This window comes from Etheostoma cragini, chromosome 19 (assembly GCF_013103735.1).
Source record: "Etheostoma cragini isolate CJK2018 chromosome 19, CSU_Ecrag_1.0, whole genome shotgun sequence".
NCBI lineage: Eukaryota > Metazoa > Chordata > Actinopteri > Perciformes > Percidae > Etheostoma > Etheostoma cragini.
This window is the reverse complement of record NC_048425.1, coordinates 5,922,460-5,943,927: the sequence shown is the minus strand read 5'-3', so window position 1 is coordinate 5,943,927 and position 21,468 is coordinate 5,922,460. Positions and strand designations below refer to the sequence as shown.

At 39.2% G+C, this 21,468-nt stretch overlaps 1 protein-coding gene across 2 annotated transcripts in view; it reads left to right on the top strand.

Annotated features, from left to right (window-relative positions):
- poln (polymerase (DNA directed) nu) overlaps nt 1-21,468 on the top strand; it is a 53,365-nt gene that overhangs the window by 8,992 nt on the left and 22,905 nt on the right. For both annotated transcript variants that reach the window (XM_034901183.1, XM_034901182.1), the window contains exons 6-19: nt 777-895; nt 2,950-3,771; nt 3,998-4,167; nt 4,345-4,457; nt 5,056-5,192; nt 5,600-5,668; nt 5,785-5,845; nt 5,974-6,038; nt 8,668-8,751; nt 8,966-9,061; nt 9,246-9,302; nt 9,606-9,662; nt 11,138-11,203; nt 20,612-20,669. In XM_034901183.1, coding sequence (XP_034757074.1) covers nt 777-895; nt 2,950-3,771; nt 3,998-4,167; nt 4,345-4,457; nt 5,056-5,192; nt 5,600-5,668; nt 5,785-5,845; nt 5,974-6,038; nt 8,668-8,751; nt 8,966-9,061; nt 9,246-9,302; nt 9,606-9,662; nt 11,138-11,203; nt 20,612-20,669 — 1,974 coding nt within the window. The remainder of the gene's footprint in view (nt 1-776; nt 896-2,949; nt 3,772-3,997; nt 4,168-4,344; nt 4,458-5,055; nt 5,193-5,599; nt 5,669-5,784; nt 5,846-5,973; nt 6,039-8,667; nt 8,752-8,965; nt 9,062-9,245; nt 9,303-9,605; nt 9,663-11,137; nt 11,204-20,611; nt 20,670-21,468) is intronic.

Sequence of the window (21,468 nt, the reverse complement as noted above, 5' to 3'; positions counted from 1 at the left end):
TAAAGGAGGGAGCAACTCAAAGAATGACTAAAATGCAAATTGTACTTGAAGTTGAAGTTGAAATATTATGGCGGTATTATTTTCTAGAGGAGCAGATTAATTGATGGAACCAGAAAACATACTACAGCATTTTGCCAGGACTCCCTTGAAAAAGAGGTTTTTAACCTCAATGGGACTTTCCTGGTTAAATAAAGGTTAAATAAAAAAAAAGTAAATAAAGCTACACTTAAAATCAAGTGCTACAATTGTCGGTTCAGTTCTCTGACTCAAATTTAAATTGTGGGGATTGTTTTTGGTACCAGCTGCTAGCCTAGACAAAACAATACTGGGGGTGTTAAGTATTTGAAGTTTTGTCAGACTTTTGACAGTGGCTTTCAGCCATCTTTCTTTCACTGGAGACGCATTGACAGAACAGTGCTGGGGACACTCAGCACTGATGAGAGATGTTGTGTGCCAGCATATATTACAGCCGCAGGAAGGTGGCTTGAGCCTCAGCTGCTGAGACAATGCTGAGTCAACTCACACATGCATACACATCTACAAACACACTTAACAACACATGCAAACAAGTGTCGTAACAAAAAGTGTCAGTTTGATCTTAGCCAGGATATATAGTGGTGACCTTGTCCTGTCACACACTGCTGAGGTTTCACGCACGCACTGTGTAAGCGGCCATAGATGCTTAGTCAAACCCATACTTACATGACAAAGCAGGGTCAGTGATCTCTCTGAAAAGTGATGCTCTAATAGAAATGTTCTTACCTCCTCCCCTCTAGAGGATTTGGGAAGAGAAAGTTCTCCCACGCCCCCATTGTCCCAGATGTGCAGGGCAAAAAGGTTAAAGTTCAGAGCTCCCTGTCTCCTTGGGAACCACCAGCACCATGACAATGTACAAGTGAGTCTCCATGTACAATATCTGTAATATTACCAGTACTCTATTACATGACAGCTAAACTTTACAATTTTACATAAAACAAGGTTACCTTAGACGTAAGGAACATGACGCAAAGCTCTTGAGTGAAATTCCAAGTTTTATAGTTTTGTCCAATAAACAAAGTCAACTTTGCTTAGACACTTTAATTGTGGAAACGTTTTCCTTACTTGCTAAGAGCTTTTTTATGCTTTTTCATTCCAAAATACTTATTTTTCCTTGTTGTCATCTGTCTCCTACACTGTAATCCCTGTAGGCTGAGGCAACAGTGTGTACAGCAGCAACACACCAAAAAGTCCCAAAATTTAAATAGCTGCATTCAATGGGATAATGCTTCTATTTCCTTGATACACATAGAAACCAATCTAGCTTGTGTGAAACGGGGTGCTGTCGGCGGTATTGCAGCAAGCTGACAAGTGATAGCTCCCCAATGGGTTGTAAAGCCCAAATAAAACCCCCAAAAAGCTGACAAAGTAGTTCACGTTATATATTGGCAGAGAAGGAGAGAGCAGCAAAGAGGAACAACTATAAAGGGAGGAAGGTGGAGAAATGAAAGTATGGTGTTGGGTAGTGATAAAGAAGGATGCAGTGAGAGAATTGAAGGGGAGAAAAGTGGGGAGAGACTGAAAGATGGAAGAGGAGAAAAGAGTTAGAAAGAAGTCTTCACTGTATTGCTACAATAAGCAAGAAACACACCAATCCATTCTCTCCCCTCATTCACTCTCCCGCACTCTCCTCCACCCAGTACTGGGCTTTGGGCCATGGCCTGCCTCGGTTTTCTATCTATATCCTATTGCACAGCACCCTTGGGGGGTTCATGACTTTGTCAGCAGGAAAAAGGGTTGTGTTTACAGCGAAAGGAGGAAGACTCTCCTCTGGGAGCTGAATCACAGGAATTCCTACATGCCAAGGCCCACTGCAGTGCTAACATACAGAATTGTGTGCATTCATAAACTCATACATTGTCTTCAAAAATCCTCAGAAAACTTAACTTTACATCTCTTACCTAGATTTCAAATAACACACGCTCAGATCTTTTGCATAAATAGAGATGGGAATTAAGGGTATGAATAATGGAGATGTTTTTAACATGCTGGGAAGGTTACAGGGGGGTGAGGGTGTACTTTTGGGTGATGGGACTCAAATTTCTGTACTTTTGTTTCTCACCTTTTTTTCATACTCCCACTTCTCCACTGGCCTCTATGAGATCATAACATTTCTGTTTTTTGTCGCACCATATTTACATTTTGATAATTGAAAGCTTTTTCAATCCGATCAAGTCATTTTTATTATATATTTTAATCTCCATCACTTGCACCCATCCATCGCAGGATTTAACATACAGTGTGATACTAACTGTGTGACATTTATTACATTACATACAAATGTTGCAGATATACATCATACATTCATATATATACAATAACTAATGTAATATAAATTGAATTAGTTATTATTTATTGAACCCTTTCAAATCTAATTGGATAGAAGATTTATTGTCATCCATTTTTTTTTCCCCTCTTCATGAAAAATATATAAGTGCGAGTGACACTACTTCCGGCAGACCGTCAGACAAATAGTGTCTTGACTGTCTGTGTTTTTGTCTGCGACACAGTGCAACATCTGATTGGGAGCAGCAGTCCTCTTTTTACATCTTCCCCTTTTCTTTTTCATTCTTGCTCAACTTCCCATTTTGTTTAGTTTGTCTTTCCTACCTACCTGCTCACCTGTTTACTTTCTCAGCTTTCATCCTCTTTCACATGTTTTGTATTATCCAACTAGATCTAAACATGAACAATTTGAAAAGGCATGCATTGTTCTCTGTGCTAATTATGTGCAACTAGAACATGTGATTGTGCTGACTTTTCTGAACAGATTTGCTGTTATGTATTGATTTTTTATGGAAGTCTTCTGTCTTCTCATGTTGCAAAATAATTGCTTCTAAATCTATTCCTGCCTCTCCTGTTCTTTGTTTCCATTGTCCCTGTCTGACTGCACACTGTTCACCCTGTGTATAGACTGCTAATGGAAATGTCAGAGGGATCAGCTCAACCGAGATACTGGCCTCAACATGCAGTTTTGCTGCTGGACAAAATTCTTTCTCAGCACAAGATTTGATCTCAACTACCACAAAACCGAGCAAAAAGCTGGGAAACAGCTACCTGCCTACATCTGAAACTCATTCATGTCATCCTCTCCTCATCCCCTCCTTCCCCTTAAAGAGGAAGCTTGAAGTACTTAAGCGACAATATGCTGACCCTCCTAAAATCTACATAACCGGACATCCTCCAAAATGGGAGCCTCCTTATTCCTCTCAAGAAAAGGCAGGGGAAGTAGGGGGAATTGAGCTGAAGAGAGCCAAGCCTGGGACCTCAATCCCTGAACTTCCAGCTGTAAACCCAAAACCACAGACTGAAGTCAGTCCTTTACATAAAACAGGAAAAGTGTTAGGGGTACATAAAGACCCACATGGCCCCAAGCAAGTTCGACAAATCCAGCAAAGTATGCTGGAAGGAAGGTGCCCTAAATCAGCTAGGAATACTTCCAAAAAGACCCAATCTTCTGCGACCTGCAAACCACTCAACCGGACCAAATGTGGGCCTGATGAGGGAATACATGGGGCAAAGTTATCCCACGATGAGGCTAATGGTAATGAGTCCCAGAACCAATCCAAAGCTGGCTGTCTGACTGCGACCCTGACGTCTGATCCTAGAGTAAAGGATTCTTGTAAAATGAACCCAGACGAAAAGATGCAAATGCTTGAGGAGTTGGAAAAGACCAAGGCGCTGGTGCTAACCTTGGTGTATCGAGATGGAACAACTCAGCTAGACCTAGAACAGGTAAGCAGAGCAGAGTTAAGACTTGACGATCATGATTTGCTAAGTTAAATTGAACAATTTTAAGTGACTGTCTCAGTTTTCCTTTGCATATATAAAGGAAAACAGACTCTAGCTGTGCCTTGTGCCGAGTATCCGGCCCAGTTGTTATAAAATTAGTATTAACAATTTACTCTTGTGGCTCAAACGCTTCATTAACTGTTAACTCCCTCTTTGATCCTTGATAAAGAAGCTCACTCAAGCAGTGTGTGGCCTTCTCATACTGATGAAGAACAGTCTTGACCGCAGCACACCAGAGGACACGCTCGGGCCAAATGACAGTCTGGTCTACTTAAAACTAGAGCACACACCTGCATGGGCCCAGCAACACAAACGCCAGAGCCAGGAGCTCTTTACTAGGTGTGTGTGGGTGTGTGTGTGGGCGTGTGCAAAGTGAGAGTAAATATGATGATGTGTGAATTTGAAGTATACATTTACAAAATGTCAATTTTTGCTTTTCCATCTATCAAAAAAGTATCATACTTATAAAGTTTTAATACAGGAGTGTGTGTGTGTGTGTGTGTGTGTTTTCTATAGAGATATATTGCTACAGGTTCTATCAAGATCCCAACTGGTGGTGTGCTATAAAGCCAAGGATTTCCTTCGTACAGCTCTGCAGTTGTACAGACAAGACCTCAGCTGGAAACAAGGCAACCTTAATCCTATCCACAAACGTTGTACATGCATAAATGCACATACACACATAGAAACATATCCAGTTCCAATTGTTTATTCTTGCTTCAAAACACTATTTTCAACCCCCTCATCATTTATCAAGGACTTAAGTCATGTACTTTGCTGAAATGATACTCCCAACATCTATTAAACACTCAGGCTTGAAAGGTGGTGGTAAAAGTTTGTAGTTTCTTCTCAATATTTCGTTATTCCATTTTCCATTGCCAAAACATCCCAGGCACAAACAGTTTGTGGGAAAATACGACAATTAAAAACACAATACAGTGTAATGTTTGTAGTGTCATTGTTCACAAACAGCAGCTGTAGAAAGCTTAAATTGCGTTGATTACAATGATTTCAGTAATGACAAGTTTTCCAAAAAGAAAAGGAAAAGCACAGACACTTGTCAAACCACTCCTGCAGCAGACATTTTTAACAAGTCACTATACAAATATATACACATTTTTATGTTTTATTGGTGTGCTGTAATCTCCAAAATGTGAAGCCAATGTCTCCTCGGTATGCAGTACAGCATCATATTAAACACTGCTCAATGTCATCCTCGCTCTCCAGTGGCAGGCTGCCAAATCCAGGACCCACAGGTGTCAGGGTGGCTTCTGGATCCTACAAATCCGTCCTCCTGCTACCCGGACCTTCTCAGTAAACACAACAAAAGACCCCACACAACACCTGCCCTGGGTACCAAGAAGGTAAGTTAAGATGTGAATTTATGGATCCAAGTAGGACAATTCCCAGTTAAGGCATCACGGTGACCTACAGTACAAATCCCAGGAGCTCGTAGGGGTTTCAGTGTTTTGAAGGACAGGATGATTAATGCTGAGACACAGTGGTCTACTGTAGTGGTCATATGTTGAGGGACACAAGTCAACACTTCATCCCACCGATACACAGTGCCTGGAATTTACATTTAGAAATCTGTCCTTGAGAGGATAGAGAGGCATGGAAGACAGTTCATAGTCCATTTAAGCACTTATTGCCTAGTACCTGGATGGCCCATTTTTCCCAGAACATAAGAAGTAAATCCAAATCCTCTTTTAGAAAGCAAGCTGAGTATGCTCCTCCTACTACTCTTTTTTTCTCTGTTCGTCTCACTCAGGTTTCTCAGGTCATCTCAGGTCTCTATTCACTCTACTGTCTTAACATGAAGCTATGCTTTAAACTACAGGTTAGTTGCGCACACACACACACATACATACACACACACACACAAACACAAACACACACCTGTACATACCGTATAGACACACAACACATCACCTGACTGACTTTTTGCGTGTCTAGAGCCAGGGGCTGTGGGAGCTGTACTCAGACTTGGAGCTCAACATGATCTCTGTTTTGGCAGGTGAGAACAGTTTTTTTTCAGTAGACAGGAAGCACATATTTATGAAATACTATAAACCTTTTTAGTTTTTTTCACCCTTATGCACTGTATCAGGTCCTGTGGAGCAGTAAATACTTGTGTTGTTTCAGCCATGGAGAGCCATCACATCTATGTGGACAAAGAAGCTCTTAAGAGAACTTCAGACCTGCTGGGGGTAAGGCAAATAAGCATCTCTCATGGCCAGGAGTCATCAACATTTGCCTCATGGCTGATGTTATACAAAAAAAAAAGTGCACCTCCAAACATTTGTAACTTTGCTTCAAGGCGACGCAGATCGCAAGGAATTTGAATGGTCAACTCGTCCTGTGTGTTGATAGTCGGTGTTTGTGTAGAGAGTCTTTTAGTATTTTGCTGGCTGTGTTACTAGAAATTGGATGGAGTTTCTATATTTTTCCTTCAGGAAGCTGTGCTGCAGGAAGGAACATCACTGTCAGCCCCTGCCAACATACGCAAACATACTGAAGCACTGTTTTTGCAGACTGCTGTCGTGTGTGTGTGTGTGTGTGTTTGTGTGTGTGTGTTTGTGTGTGTGTCTGCCTGCCTGCCTGTAAGCGCATGTCCCCACTCTGTCGTGTTGGATTTCTTTTCATTTGAGCTGTCAAGTTCACCTGTCTGAACACCAAGCAGAGGATCCCTCTTGTCTGTCATCTTGCATCTTACAAACACACTCACATGCTCTTTTGTCTTTTCAGTTAGCATTGATAAAATTCACTTTGACAAATGTCACTTAATAGACACTCATTTAACATTCTGTCTGTGTTTTTCACACATCAATATTCAGATCAGATCGACCTTCTGTAAACAACTATCATGTTGTGATTAAACTGAAATGTCCACATTTTTGATGTGATGATTATTCCTAAATATTACCCTACAATATTAGATTCCTGCCACCCTGTGGGTGGGTGCAACACTAAGGGGCTAGCATCCAATATAAATAAGGCAGTCTAGAGCCTGCTCTGGGGTAAAACAGAGAGAGAAGTACATATTTTGGTACATGTCTGCCAGCCCCTTCACTTTCTCTCTTTATATCTGTCTCCCCACCCTCCTCTCCTTCATTGCCCTTTCTGCCATTGTTGCTTCTCCCGCCTCTACCCATCATCTTGTCTAGTTCTTTCTGTAACAGTCTCACTCCCCTGACTGACTTTTGCTTGTTTCAAATGTCATTTTCTATCAAAGTCCAGCAACCGAACTCCCTGCTGTTGTCTAGTCTTCACCTATTCCCGCTATAGTTTTCTCATCTTCTCAAATTTTTCTTCTTATTCTTATCCCACCTACCTACGGTTTAAGTATTTGCATCACATTTTAACTTCTTTGAACCCTTTCATTTTCTTCTTTCTGACTGTGGTCTCATTTCGTCACCCTCTCCCCTCCCTTTTGTTTTTCTACACTGCCCCTGTTTCTCTCTCTCCCTCATTTTCTTGTTTGCCTGTCAACTTGTTAAGCAGTGTTGTGTTTTTCAGTCAGACTTGTAATGAGCTGCTGGTGTATGAGTGTCACCCAAGTAGTAAAAAACTAAAATGTTCATGTTTAGGCTGTATTTTGAATGAGCAGGAATTATTTAACTTCTGTCAGTCACATTTAGCTTCTCTGCCTTCCTTTTTCTTCTGTATATTTTTTTGTCAAGGGCCTCTACCTTTCACTCTCCTCTATCAGTCTTTTTTTTTTCCTCCCTTTTTTCCACATGGGCATTTTTAGTTCCTATCTTTCTTGCCTTTTATCCTTCATAACAGCCTCTGTTTTCTCTCTCCGTTTCTTTTGATCATGCTTTCTTTTCATCCCTTCACTTCCTCTCTCTCACTGAGTTTGTCATACTGTCTGTGTTGCCCATCCTGAGAGACAAAGTTAATTCTGTATTTGACTGGATTATCACAGCAGTCATTAAATAAACCTTGCCTGGCTCTCAGTGTGTGTTAAGGACTTAGAATGTGAATGGCAGATTGTGTGTGTGTGTGTGTGTGTGTGTGTGTGCGTGTGTTTCTGTAGTTGTTTGGATCTGTATGTTCTTGTACATTATGTCTGTGAGTGTGTGTGACAGTTTTAGCTAATGCTAGGACAAACTAGACAAGTTCTATCTTATACATATTAACAGTTCTCACTAGGGATAGACCGATATCGATTTTTTTTAGTGCCAATGCCGTTACACGTTTTTTTCATCAGTCTTAGCCGATGACCGATACGGGCTGCCAATTTTGACAATATTTGACGCCTATACTGCTTTTGGTCCCTCAATTTACATCATAAAAACACACACACACACACTGGATTTGTTTTTGAGTCTGCCATTTCTTTAAGAATAATAAACAAAAACACAGATCAAAATCAGTCTATCACTAGTTCTTGCCACAAATAACTTCAGTCACTCCTGCAATAAACCTGTTACACTTAATCTGATTCCTGGTCTGTGTTCTATGTTTGGGTTCACTTACCAACAACTCTTAATAAATTGAGATGTAAAACAGGGCAATTATTCATCTTTATTTTTTAATTGAACTCCTCTGTAACATGTCAGAAATGATCATGTATCTTAGCAATTTGTAAATAAATCCCTTGATGGTCCTTTTGGTCCACTAATGTTGCAATACAACACATTGTCAGTTAGTACTAATAGTGCAAATGGTATTTGTTGTAAGCGCCTCTGAGTAATATTGGTTAAGTAACTAAACAATGTGTATTGTCTGACCTTTAAATAGTAAGTAAGTAAGTACTGGTTCCTTGGCTTAAACAAACCTTAAAAATCCTCTTGTTTCGTCTCTATACCTCGCTGTCTCTCTTTTTGTCAGGCCAAAATGAAGCAGTTGGAGCAGGAGGCCCACCGAGCAGCTGGACAAATATTCATGGTCACCAGCAACACTCAACTACGAACAGTGTGTACCTTAACGTGTACATCTGTGTGTTGTTGTATGCATGTTTTTGTATGTTTTTGCTTATAATATCTATAACCTTTCCATCTTTGTATGTTGTGCGTGTGTGTGAATGCATGTACTGCATTATTCACACCATTTGTGTATTTGTCGGTGTTATACGTGTATGTTTCTATGTAATGGATTCGTGGATATTGTGGATTTACAATGTTTGTAGGTTCTGTTTGAGAAGCTGTGCCTCCATAAGCGTTGTGAGAATAAGAAACTTCCCAAGACTATCAACAAACAACAGCAGTCGACATCCGAAGCTGCAGTACGGCACACACGTATATGTTGACTTAACTGTTTTAATCTAAGAAAAAAAGAGCTCAATCTTTTTTGACGTTTGATTATGAACACTGACATGTTCATACTGATGAATCCAGAGGCACACACACACACACACACACACGTCAGACCGGCACGCCAGGTTTCTCTCCTCTGTCTTTTTATTGCAGTTGTTGCAGCTTCAGGACCTGCACCCTCTGCCAAAGATCATTCTAGAGTACAGACAGGTCAGTCATGCTCTTTGCTGCTTTGTTATTCATATGCCATAATTGTCCAAAAATCTTTTTAGCAAAGTGTTTGATTTTCTTAATAAAGTCTGAAACAGAAGAGTATTTTGCCACCAAAATCAAATGTTAAGATTGGAATTAGATAGTGGATGTTATAAACAATCCATTTAGGAGAAATTATGTTTAGCTCTGCCTTACATTCAGCCTTACATAAAGTAATGGACTATGAAGTAGGAAATAGTAGAACATCTCAAGTATAACTGTTGGTTTTCTATTAAGAACTGTCTTCATTGTAACCCCCAGGTTCACAAAATCAAATCCACTTTTGTTGATGGGATTCTCTCATGCATGATGAGCAAGGTGAGACTACAGCGGGTTTTTTCTTTATAAGGCTGTACAAAGAAAAATTGTAATGTATGTAAACCTAATAATGGTAAACACACTCACCAAGTAGAATGTCTTACAAACAAGATTTTTCACAAGTGTGTAACCCCCTTTCTTGATCACTCTGAAATATGGATTTCTCTAGGCTTCTCTCCTTGAGGCTAAAACAACTAAACAGAAAAGTAAAAACAAGAGTTGAGAGAATGCTGCAGGCTCGGCCTTAGTGCACTAGAATAGTGCTCATATGCTACTCTACAAACTTAGGTTGTTCTTCTTCACCTTCAAAGGTCCTGCTGGTGTAAATGTTGCAATCATTATTCTGCTGTACTTAGTGCTACAATTGAAAACCACAGTGTAATGCTGTTAGCTTTTCCTATTTATTTGGCACAGCTACAGCATAGGAACATACTGCAACCTCAAATGGTGTGATAGTACTACACCTACAGCAGAGAGCACTCACGGCCCGGATCCTCCTGCTGTAGTCACTAATAGTGAAACAACTTCCTTGTCCCTTCAAGCTGTTGGTCTTGTTTACTGCCACTGCTTTACTGAATTGGTGAAGAAAAGATGAAGATCTGTGTCTGACTACCCCTCCCCATGGGGTTCTGTATGGGAGTAGCAGCTTGTGTTTGTCAATATGTGCTTACTCAACTCTGCAAATGAGTCTGTCTTGCTGTGTCTAAAGCCATTTCGGCTTCTGATGGTGGTGATTCATTTGGTGGTCTTTTGGACAGAACGGGCAACAATCCCAGCTAGAGAAGGGTGCTGTTGACAAAAACAAATGTGATTTGTTTTAGTCATGGCCCGGATATGAAGCATGTGGTGGTATTTAGGTGAATGCGTATTAGTGGTTTTATATCATATTAAATCCAAACTATAGGAATACAGTATGCTGTTTTCTCAGTATGGAAAACTAAATCTGCAAACTAAGTAAATATCATGGCCAAGCAGGTAAAGGCTTGCTCTGTTAATTTCCTTAAAAAAAAACAATAATTAAGGTCTACCATGCTAAATTAATCTATTTTCATATCATCATATCTCCTAGCTGTTCTTCTAGCAACAGGCAACATACTGATATGTCATTTATGTTGGGGTTACATCACTAAACAGCGGACCTGAGCACAATATTGCTGCATTTCCTGCTTATTTTGTAACTAAACTACAGCCTACAAACAACAAACAAAAAATAAAAGCCTGTTCAAATTGGGCATCATTGGTTTAAAGGCAGAATTGGAGGGAAGGTGGCAATGAGCATCACAGCTGTTATTTTCAAGCTGAGTTGGATAGGAATCGGCTATATAGAAACATTATTGATATCTGACTCATTGAAACGTGTGTATCATTGACTCTGAAAGTTGATTGTTTTATTGAAAGTGAGTTTTATTCCATTTCCCTCTGTTTATTCATATCTGACTCTCTTTGCATCTCTGTCTCTCCCAACAACACGTCAGAACTACGTTTCCTCTACATGGTACCAGACAAGTTCGGTGACAGGGAGGATCTCAGCCAAGCATCCAGTAAGTATGACCTGACTGCTTTCTCTCTCCATATCTCTCTTTTGAAAGATATTGTTTGATGACGCTAAAACCACCATTATTACCAAACGTACATACAAAAGATTTCTTTCGGCTGTCCAGAGGAGGAGAAACCTGTGAATGCCTGTGGAAGAAAAAGTGGATGAGGGGCCTTCAGTATTTTAACTACAGCAGTGCATAGTTTTTGTTGTCAATATTACGTATTTCTAAATTACAGTGTTTCTGAAAGCTTTTAAAACAACATTTAGACCATCAGAAAACACACAACAATCAATTTTAACCAATTTTGCAGCTTTTTGATGGCAAAGTCATTGTGGGATTGATCTATTTTACATTCAAATTGAGAATTTGTTTTCATAAAGAATAACTAAAACATGAAATTAATTCATGAAATTATCACCAAAAGTAAAAACAATTGGCAGAAGTAAATGCAGTAATCTATGAAATGCAGACAACATGCAGAAGAATACATATATCAAAAAACAGACCTTTCTCTCTCTCTCTTCTCAACATTGTGTGGTCGATAGCTCATTTCAACATTACCTAGCCGTCAGAGTCCAGTGGTTCTCTCTGTCACAGAGCACTGCTCTAACACACGCATATGTAACCGTGGAGACATTGAACTTTTCTAATCTCACCAAACAATTTGCAGCTGTGTGAGAGCTACACATTGAATAGATCGTACTCGTCACAGAGTGATTTATGTGACTGTTGGTCAGCTGCAATTCAACACAGCTCTTATCTATCACAGTTCTGGGATTTGGTTGAGCTTCCTGTTAAGCGTCTTGATGCTTGTATCTGGTTCTGTATTTGGTGCATTTTATGCGTATGTTGTGCTCTAACTTATTCCAAATGAAAGTGTTAATGAACACAAAACTGCATCAGGAATATTAGCTGATTCAGCTCCATGCTTATTGTTTTATTTGTTATTGCTTTAAAAATGGTGTTGTGTTTTTGGTATCCAACCACTTTGACAGCAATCCTACGTATAGAATAGTAAAAGAGAGTAAAAAAAAAGCCTAGAAATAATGAATAAAGTCACCCACAGAGGCAGATGTGGGATATACGTATATTTATTTAAATGTTCAGTTTACTTTGTGACATAGCATGGAGACAAACTCTGCTGCTTCATTGATTAGATTGAGAAGACCACAAAGAGCCAGCAGGGAGAATAGTCAATTCCCTCTAGACGTTTTTCTTATTATTATTCCATGTTTATAACATGTCAGTTCCCACTGCTTTGAAAGGGGGGAAGTTGCAATTTACAGTTCTGCATTAAGGAAAAATAGACAGCTGTTCTGTTGCTCACCACTCTGCGCACACACATACAGTATACACAGACATATTCAAATGAGGAGTGCTGCAGAGGGGTTTAGCTTTCATCTGTTGTGGGTTCAATTGAGATGAAGCCACACTGCAGTAACAAAGGGTTGCCTGGATAAATCATGGCAGCGATAAACCTGTGCTGACTTTAAAGCGCTGCAAGAAGTGAGTCTCTCTGTGGAGGGAAGTGGAGCTATGCCTCATCTGTTTTTACCTGCTAGAAACAAAAATATCAGCTTCCTCTCAAGTCTATTTTTCCTCCCCTTCTCTACAAGACGCTTTATTCCTGCCCATTTTTTTTTCTCTTTTCCTCTCATTAATATCCTTAATAGTGTAACAGTAAAATCCAAGAGGACAGATAAGATTTAACTTCCTCTTGGTTCATTTCTCTTCTATGCCTTCTTCCTGACTGTTTGTAGCACCAAAGCTACACCTCCCTGGCTCCCTGTGCGTTTTAGAATCAATTTAAAGATTTGTTTGTTTGTTTTCAAGGCCTTAAAGGCCCCTGAGTATTTGTCCAAGATTTTAACCCTGCGTGAGCACAACTGGTTCTTGCGGTCCTCAAATCAACTGGTTTTAGAAGTCCCAAGGTCCAGGTATAAACGGTGGGGAGATCAGGCTTTTGCGGTTGCTGCCCTGAGACTCTGGAACAAGTTACCCCCTGATATTTGGATGATTACAGCTCTTTATAGCTCTAAACTCAAAACCATCTGTTTAGAATGGCTTTTAATACGTAGTAGTGGTGTGACAATTTCCCTTTCTTATTTCTATATAACCTTTTCGGATTTTACTGTTTTCTATGTTTCTTTATTTTGATTGTATGATATGTGTTTCATTCTTGGTTTCTGATGTGAAGCACTTTAGATACCTGCTAGTCACTGTAAAGTGCTTTATAAATAAATGTTGATTGATTGAAAGCTGAAACAATATTCATATTGCCGGGTCCTTGATGCAGCCCTATATTGCCTGCTCTCTCTTTCTCCATGCACTGTTGAGCTTGCGCCTGAGTCTTTTATGGTGTTCCAAGATTTGTATGCATTCATGCCACCCACAAATGCATAAAAGTCACTCACTCCTGCAAAAAACAACATACAGACTGTTCTGTCAGTTTTGTGTTTATGTCAAACCATTGTGCAGTGTGTTTGACTCTAAATGGTGACTTCTTTTAATCTTCTTTTTCTCCATTTCTCTCCATACTGCACTGTTTTTGTGTACCTTCTAGACTCAAAATCTCTTAAATGCAACTGAGGGATTTTACCTTTAGATTGTGCACATTTACCACTCTTAACATGATTTACCTATTGCCTAGGTCACATTCATAATGGTACAATGTGTACTCTAGACAGATCATGTTTTTCTAATGTTGTGTAGGAAAAATATTTGACATTTCAATATGTAAGAACACTGCATTATTGATGTAAAGCTGTGTGTGTTTTGTATTATGATTGTGCAGCTGTGTCTGTTACCTTTAGGGCTTGTTAAACTCTGTATTTAGTCATTAGATGTTTTGCAGTTACAGAAAGTGTTACCAAGGCTCATCTAAGCACTTTATTGAAGTGTGTGCCATGTTCTCTGCTGACTACCTGACAGTGTTGAACACACTCTGGTGCATACACACAGACAGGCATAAACTTATCCTATTTTATTTACCAACGTTGGAGATAGAAAAGGGAGAAATGTTGGCTATTGCGCAAATACAGCCGCTGTGGAATGTAAATAGTTAAGTGCAAGAATATAATATTCCTGAAAACAATTTGACTGGAGCACATCATTAATCATAGGGAGAAGTATCTTTTTCCTAACTAATTCATTAATTTTGACAGTAACTTAAATCCAAAATGATGCTGACATTTTGGTAAAATCACATATTCTTACTGGCTACATTAAATTGCCATGGGTACTGCTCCTAGAGTCCCATATCTGCTCCAGTACTATACTGTATATCAACCATATCAATCAGTCAGGGCCACTGTTTGATAAACTGATCTTTTTTCAAAACGGCTATCAGGAGCAATCTTCGAGTTCAGAGGGACAGCAACTGATGGCAGGGAGCTGCTTCCACTCTGGGTTTTAGTGCCTTCTAGTTAGTCTCCCTACTCCCAACTAATGGATAGCCTGGCTGTGGGTTTTGCAGCCATTTGCTGATCTCTCTCTCTTCATGCTGAGCAGATGGACTTTGGCGGGTTTGTTTGGTTGTTGTTGCAGTGTGAATGGAGATAATTACCCAGTGTTAAATGTGGGCATGCAGACATGCATGTGTTTCATGTTGAGTCAATAAATTGGTGCAGTGTGATTATATTACCCCACACCAGCACAGTGATTCATTCGTCCCCATCTGTTTAACATGGCAGTACTCCTCTGAGGCTCTCGCCCTGTCTCTGTTGACGAGATTTATGTTTATGACAGCACAGGGAAATTTGCAGTGTGTCTATCATTCAATTTGCGCTCGCAATGTGTGTGTAATTAGAGCCAGATACACTGATGTAGCAGTGCGGGAAAAAAGAATTTGCAAGCAGACTTATAATGCTAGGTCAGGACAGTACTAGCAACTAATACATGGTTCTGTATGTAGACATGCATAGACCATTAACTCAGTCATAGACAATCATCACCTGAGATTACCTTTAGGTGCAATTTGTTTGTGAGAGGGAATTTATTGGAGCTCAGTATGGCCTGAACATTATGTCACCCTGCTGCTAAAAGGTAAACAGAGATGGAGAGCTGGTATTATACCCAACAGGAAGCATAGTGATTGAATAATTAAATGCAAAAACTGTTGGACCAGCAGCAGCCATTCATTATAACACATGCATAATCCTAACCTTTCACAATAAATACTTTAAGTCAGGGGGTCTCCAACATTTTTAGGCCAGGCCCCTCTTAGCTTAAAGAGAGACAGAGACAGAGTCAGATTCAGTTGCATGTTAATCTGGGCAAGATGGATGAAAATGAATGGATAATATATTGTATATGCATTAGGTTTTAATGCTAAACATATAGGCTCAATTTGTAAATTAAATGTATTTTTTCCACAAATAGGCCAATTTATAGTTGCTGGATTCATATTATTGTATATTTTCAGACATATTTAAATTTTTGAATAATTAAACTATCAAAATAATGTGTTTTAACATTATTTGTCGGCCCCCCTGCACTAACTCGGGGGACCCCCTAGGGGTCACAAACCCCCTGTTAAATATATTTGCTTTAAGTACTTGTTTAGTTATCTGCAAATGAAGTAGCATTTACCAAGCCTTCATTAATATTTTAACCAAGCTTATCTATAAACATTAAGTCCCTGGGTTTATCATGCTAACAGGCAGTTTAGCAACATGTCTCATTGTCAGGCTCTTGTGTCTTCTGTCCAGACCCGCTGCACGTTCATTTTCAGGCCATTGTGAATCCATATTAGGCAATAAGGGGGGCATTAAAAAGAACAAACGCCAGCTTGTTATGTAGAATAAGGAACGATGCTGGGGAAAGACAACACAAAAAACAAGCGCAACTGCATGATTAAGTAGGCCATTAAAAGTCAATGAGCCCAGGAGAGGAAAACACAACCATGTGTGTTGCTCAGGCATATTTTCAAGTAGCGTGTGTGTGTGTGTGTGTGTGTGTGTGTGTGTGTGTGTGTGTGTGTGTGTGTGTGTGTGTGTGTGTGTGTGTGTGTGTGTGTGTGTGTGTGTGTGTGTGTGTGTGTGTGTGTGTGTGACAGCGTAGGAATATTTATGTTGTGTGTGTGTGTGCAACAGAGGATAATACACCAGCATTTGTGTCAGCTCTGTAATTAAAACACGTTGATGTAATTAGGGGATAAACAACAACATTGGCTGCCATTTAATGGAGCCCGTCCTGTGCCAGTGCTCATGTGTATCTGTTTGTGTGTGTGCATATTAATATACCGTAAACTCTGTGTAAGCGCTTTCTTGCTGCCTGTGTCTTGACCTCTTATAAGAGCCAGTTTGAGTTTTATACATTTAGAAAAAATAATTAAATGCAAGACATGAACTAATTCTCCATTCCTCAGGTCACAGTAAGGGTGAAAACGTCTTAGACCACATACAGTGTAGGTGTGTGTGGTCTAAGTTATTATCACCATATATTGCATTTTAAGTTGCATGTGTTGGACAGATTGTTTTTTTCCACTGCAAATAGTACCCCCTCAGTGTAGTCGTGATTTTCAGCTGATGGCCTTAGCGCAGCCACATGAAACGACTGTGACATCATCTTCAACAAAGATGTATGCACTTGTCAATTGTACGTCGTAGTTTTGTTGGCTGTAATTTTTCAAAATCTTGGCCCAGGTGAATAAACTAATTGCGGGCACTATTGCCGTTACCTTGGTTATCTAAATATGCAGGGGTGGGGAAAATAATTGATTCTTAGATGCTTTGTGATTCTCTCTTGAATGATTCGATGCTTGATTCTGATAAGTTAATAATTGATTATTAAAATATACATGTGTATGTATATATATATATATATATATACTGTGTGTGTGTGTGTGTGTATATATGAATATGTTTTTAAATGTGTATTTTTTTAAAGTTAAAAGTTACTGACTCCAGACACGTACAAATCAGAAAACAGAGTGAATCATTATGATTCTCTCTAGAACGATTCAATGCTTGATTTTGAAGTTTATAATTGATTATCAAAATGTGTGTGTGTGTGTGTGTTTTTTTAAATGTATGGATTTTTATTTAAAATTACTCCAGACATGCACAAATCAGAAAATAGAGTGACTGAAAAAGGATGGGATAATGGACAACAAGTTAGAGTTTAGGCAAGAGTGCAGAAAAAAAACATACAAAAATGGCCAAAAGGAAACATGACATGACATACATAAAATAAATAGGCAAAACACAAATAGGCTGTTGATCTACTTTATCACATTATTTCTGCCCACCTCATGTTTCATGTTCTAAGAATCCAATTATCCACCTTTAAACATGACTGAGCCTCTGGCATGGAAGATTACTGCGAGAGAAGGTGCCTTTCACAAGCATCTTTAAGGCTTAAGCATGGAATGACTACAAAATAAAAACCTCCGTGGACAAAACATTTCATTAAAACTTGTGTGTGACAAATACTGCATATGTCAAAATTTATCAAACTCTGATTTATATGTAATATTTTTTAAATCACACATGGAAATGTACATTGAATAATTGTTGCATCAATAATCGTTTTAGAATCGAATTGTTGTCCTCTGAATCAGAATCCAATTGTGAGGTGCCCACAGATTCCCACCACTATAAAAATGGCGGGTTTGTGCAGGATGTCCCGTGTCACGCTAGTGACGGTTCTCTCTGACCAATCAGTTGTTTGCAGTGTTTTGACTCCGCCTATTTGGCTCAGTTTGCTTTGAACCTTTACAGAGTTGGCTCCAAAAAAAGTACTGCATACTATCCACAACTTTTGCAAATGGAAAACCAAAAAGTGTCCAGGTGGAGTAGAGTTGTGCAGTACCATGCAGTGGAAATGTGGCAAAAAATTATTAGGCAACAATTTATCAGTGTGTGGCTGTGAACTGTACAGTCAGCAGTGCAACAGAGCAAGCTGACCCAGACTATTTCATTTTTTATAATTTGTCATTCATTTTCTCTCACGCTGCAATCACTCATGTACTGGAGTCTACATTTCTTTCAATTTTCTTCCTGCTCCTCATTTTTCTCATTTATATCTTAATCTCCTTCTCTTTCTTATCCCTGCCTTTCATTTCTTATTAATTGTCTTTGCCTTTTCCCTTATTTTCATCTTTCCTTTGACATGCTCACATCTAATTTCTCTTTAAAAGCATCTGGAGGTTTTGATTGCATATCAAAACCCAGGGCAGCACTCTCTTTTACATAACAATATTTAACAAAAGCTATTGACAATATTTAGATGGTTGGATCCTAAATGTGTGTACGTTATCTGTGGTTCTTCTAAAGCTTTTTGTGTTGATATGTCCTCTCAACAAATCAATATTTTGGAGAGAAGGTCATTATGATCAGTATGATACAACTTGGACCATGTAGTCAGAGCTGGTCCTTACGTTTGAATGTTTTTTGTGTTTCTTTCCTGTAATGTGACGTGTGTCTATTTTTGTGTTTGTAAGAGGTATTCCTGTTGCAAGCTTTGTGTGTATAAGCTGAAGAAAAAGGTCTGAGTGTACCTTGAAAAAAATGTGTATCTAGTTTTTGTGTGTGTGTGTGCGTGTTTGTGTTTGTGTGTGTGCATGTGCGTGCGTGCGTGTGTGTACTGATTTATGCTGTCATCATTGCAACACTGTCCATGAAGGGAAAGCAAAGCATTTGCATCTTCCACACAGAATCGCCGGTCACATCAAAGGGCAACACAGCAAAAACACATACAGTTGTAATAACTTTCACTTTTTCCTCATAAACTCTGCCCAGATATACACACTGCAGTTATATACCTCATGTACAGTAGTTGTAGCATTGGGTTAGTGTGTGTTGGTGTGTGTGTGTGTGTGTGTGTGTGTGCGCGCGCCTGGTCCCGGATGGCCACACCCTGCCACTGCAGTCCTGTCTTTTTACACCCTCTCTCTCTCTCTCTCTCTCTCTCTCTTGTGTGAATAATGAATGGGTGTTGAAAGCAGAGAGCTGTTTTCTCTCTCACCGTCACACACAAGCATGCACACTCATGGTAGTCAAACCAATCACCCATGGACACGTTTGGATTCTGACCATAATGGGAAACACTGTTATGTTTTTGTGTGTTCATTTTTATGTCCCTGTCTTTGCCAGTCCCCTTCATCATGTTTGTCAATGTTTTCTGTATGTTTGTTTGTTTTCATGTGCACACACTAATTAATGCGTCCTGTAAGTCCTTGGTAAATAACCTTTACCAAACCTCCTTATACACACATAATAACACACCTTGAGTTGTTTGTGTGTGTATTTGAAATAGTGGATGCAGTGGGATTAACAGGGATTAAAATGGAATTGCTGAGTCTGTACGTACTTTTTTTCTCTCCCTTACACTGTGTACTTGGGCCGATGTGCCTTATAACCTTTACTGTTTTTCCTCCTTGAGGCAGAAAAAAATTGCATACGTGTAATTTTTTATGTATGTGTGTCTATATCAGCAACGTCTTGGATTACTCAGTGGGTCGATGCACAGTGGGCCAGGAGCCCAGTGAGCATCAGTTTGTTCCTGTTTGAAGATGCACAGTATGTCTGAAAACTTGAAAGATCTGTTGTGTAGGCTAAAATCCCAGGATAACTTTCTGTTATTTCTTAATGTCAGCTAACCAAAGCAGCCAATGCCATATAAATGCTATACAGGGTTTCTGCTGGTCATAAACAGGATATTGGGGAATTTCAAGAGTTGCTTCTTGATACAATCAAGGATGATTGTACGTAGAAACAGCTGGGCAGTCACTTGAGCACAAAGGTTTGAACAAATGGGAAGTAACAACTTGTTAAAATGTATATAATCCATGTAGTTTAATGCTTAACATTACCTTAAAACTATTCTTTGAACAATACAAGAAATAACGATGCAATATAGAAATATGCGGTGTTAAAACATTTAGAGCCAACAATTTTCTTAAGTCAAGAAACCTCTAAAGATGTGTGTCCTTTCAGACTGTCTTGATTGATACATATGAATAATTAGATATGACCTATGTGCTTTTAATATACTGTACAGAAGTTAAAAGAATTGTACAGAAAAGGTAATAGTCAGTTTTACAATAAAGTATGTGGTTGGAGGCACTCCCACCAGCCTCATTTGAAGAGGGATGATGTCATCTTATTATAATACACAGACATACATACAAGTGAATATCACCTCCACACCTCCATCTCATATTCCATCCCTTCATTACTGCCTCAAAGGAGCATGCTGGGAGTGGCCGCCTATATATACAGCTGACCTTTCTCACTTATGTAAAGCTAAATTAGTTTATTTAGGTTTCACACAGTAGGGAATAATTCATCTGTACAAAACACTATGTTGACAATGTGAAGACCCACTTCCATAGTAATGACTAATGAGACACTGTTACAGTAACTACACACTCCAGCAGGCTTACACAATGTGTTCTCTCCCTAGAACTTCCAAGCCCTCCCAAGACAGCCACTTCAAATCACCAAGAAGCAGTACATCGAAGGTAAGGCGCACACACACTCATGAACACATACCTTCTAAATGTTCTATAGAATGAGGCATTTTTGTGGGTATGTGTTGGCCCAAGGGAGACATCTGTCAGGGCATCTAAAATGCTGATGAGCAGTGAGGTAGTAAAGAGGCTTTGTAAGGGATGATAAAAAATCTGCAGCAGCAAGGGCTGGTCACTAAAACTGTCACCTTAATGTTTGTGTTGGTCTTATCAGTTCTGTGGCTTCTGATATTTAGTTTATGTTGCATATTTGATTTTAGGATGATATTTAAAATTTGCACAGTAAGCCATGTATAGTTATACTATCAGGTTCTACTTAACGTAATTCAATTATAAAATATATTACATTTGGTCTATTTGGCCCTATATGATGCTGGCGCTGGATTAAAAGATGTTAAGGGTGACATTGTGTTGTCTGGTATAAGATTATCCCGGTTTGATCAGAGAGAAAATATTGTGAATTAATAAAGTTTCAAGATTCATTTTGACAATGGCCCTTGTATACTGTGTAAACGTTCACAGAGCCAGCTGAAACTTCAATGAAAAGGAACAACTGTTTTTAATTGATCACCTACAGTATGTAACATCAAGTACGACGCCTATCCTTCACCTGAAATGTAATATCCCTGTTTACTTTTATGAGAACAATGTTTTTCTTAAAGCCGCTTGGGGAGAACAAAATATCCATATACGGACACATGCATCAACTTGGCAATTTCAGATTTGATCATTTTACCCATCACTCCTCTGTTTCACCACCCGTCTTCTTATTATCTCTCCTCCTTTTGAC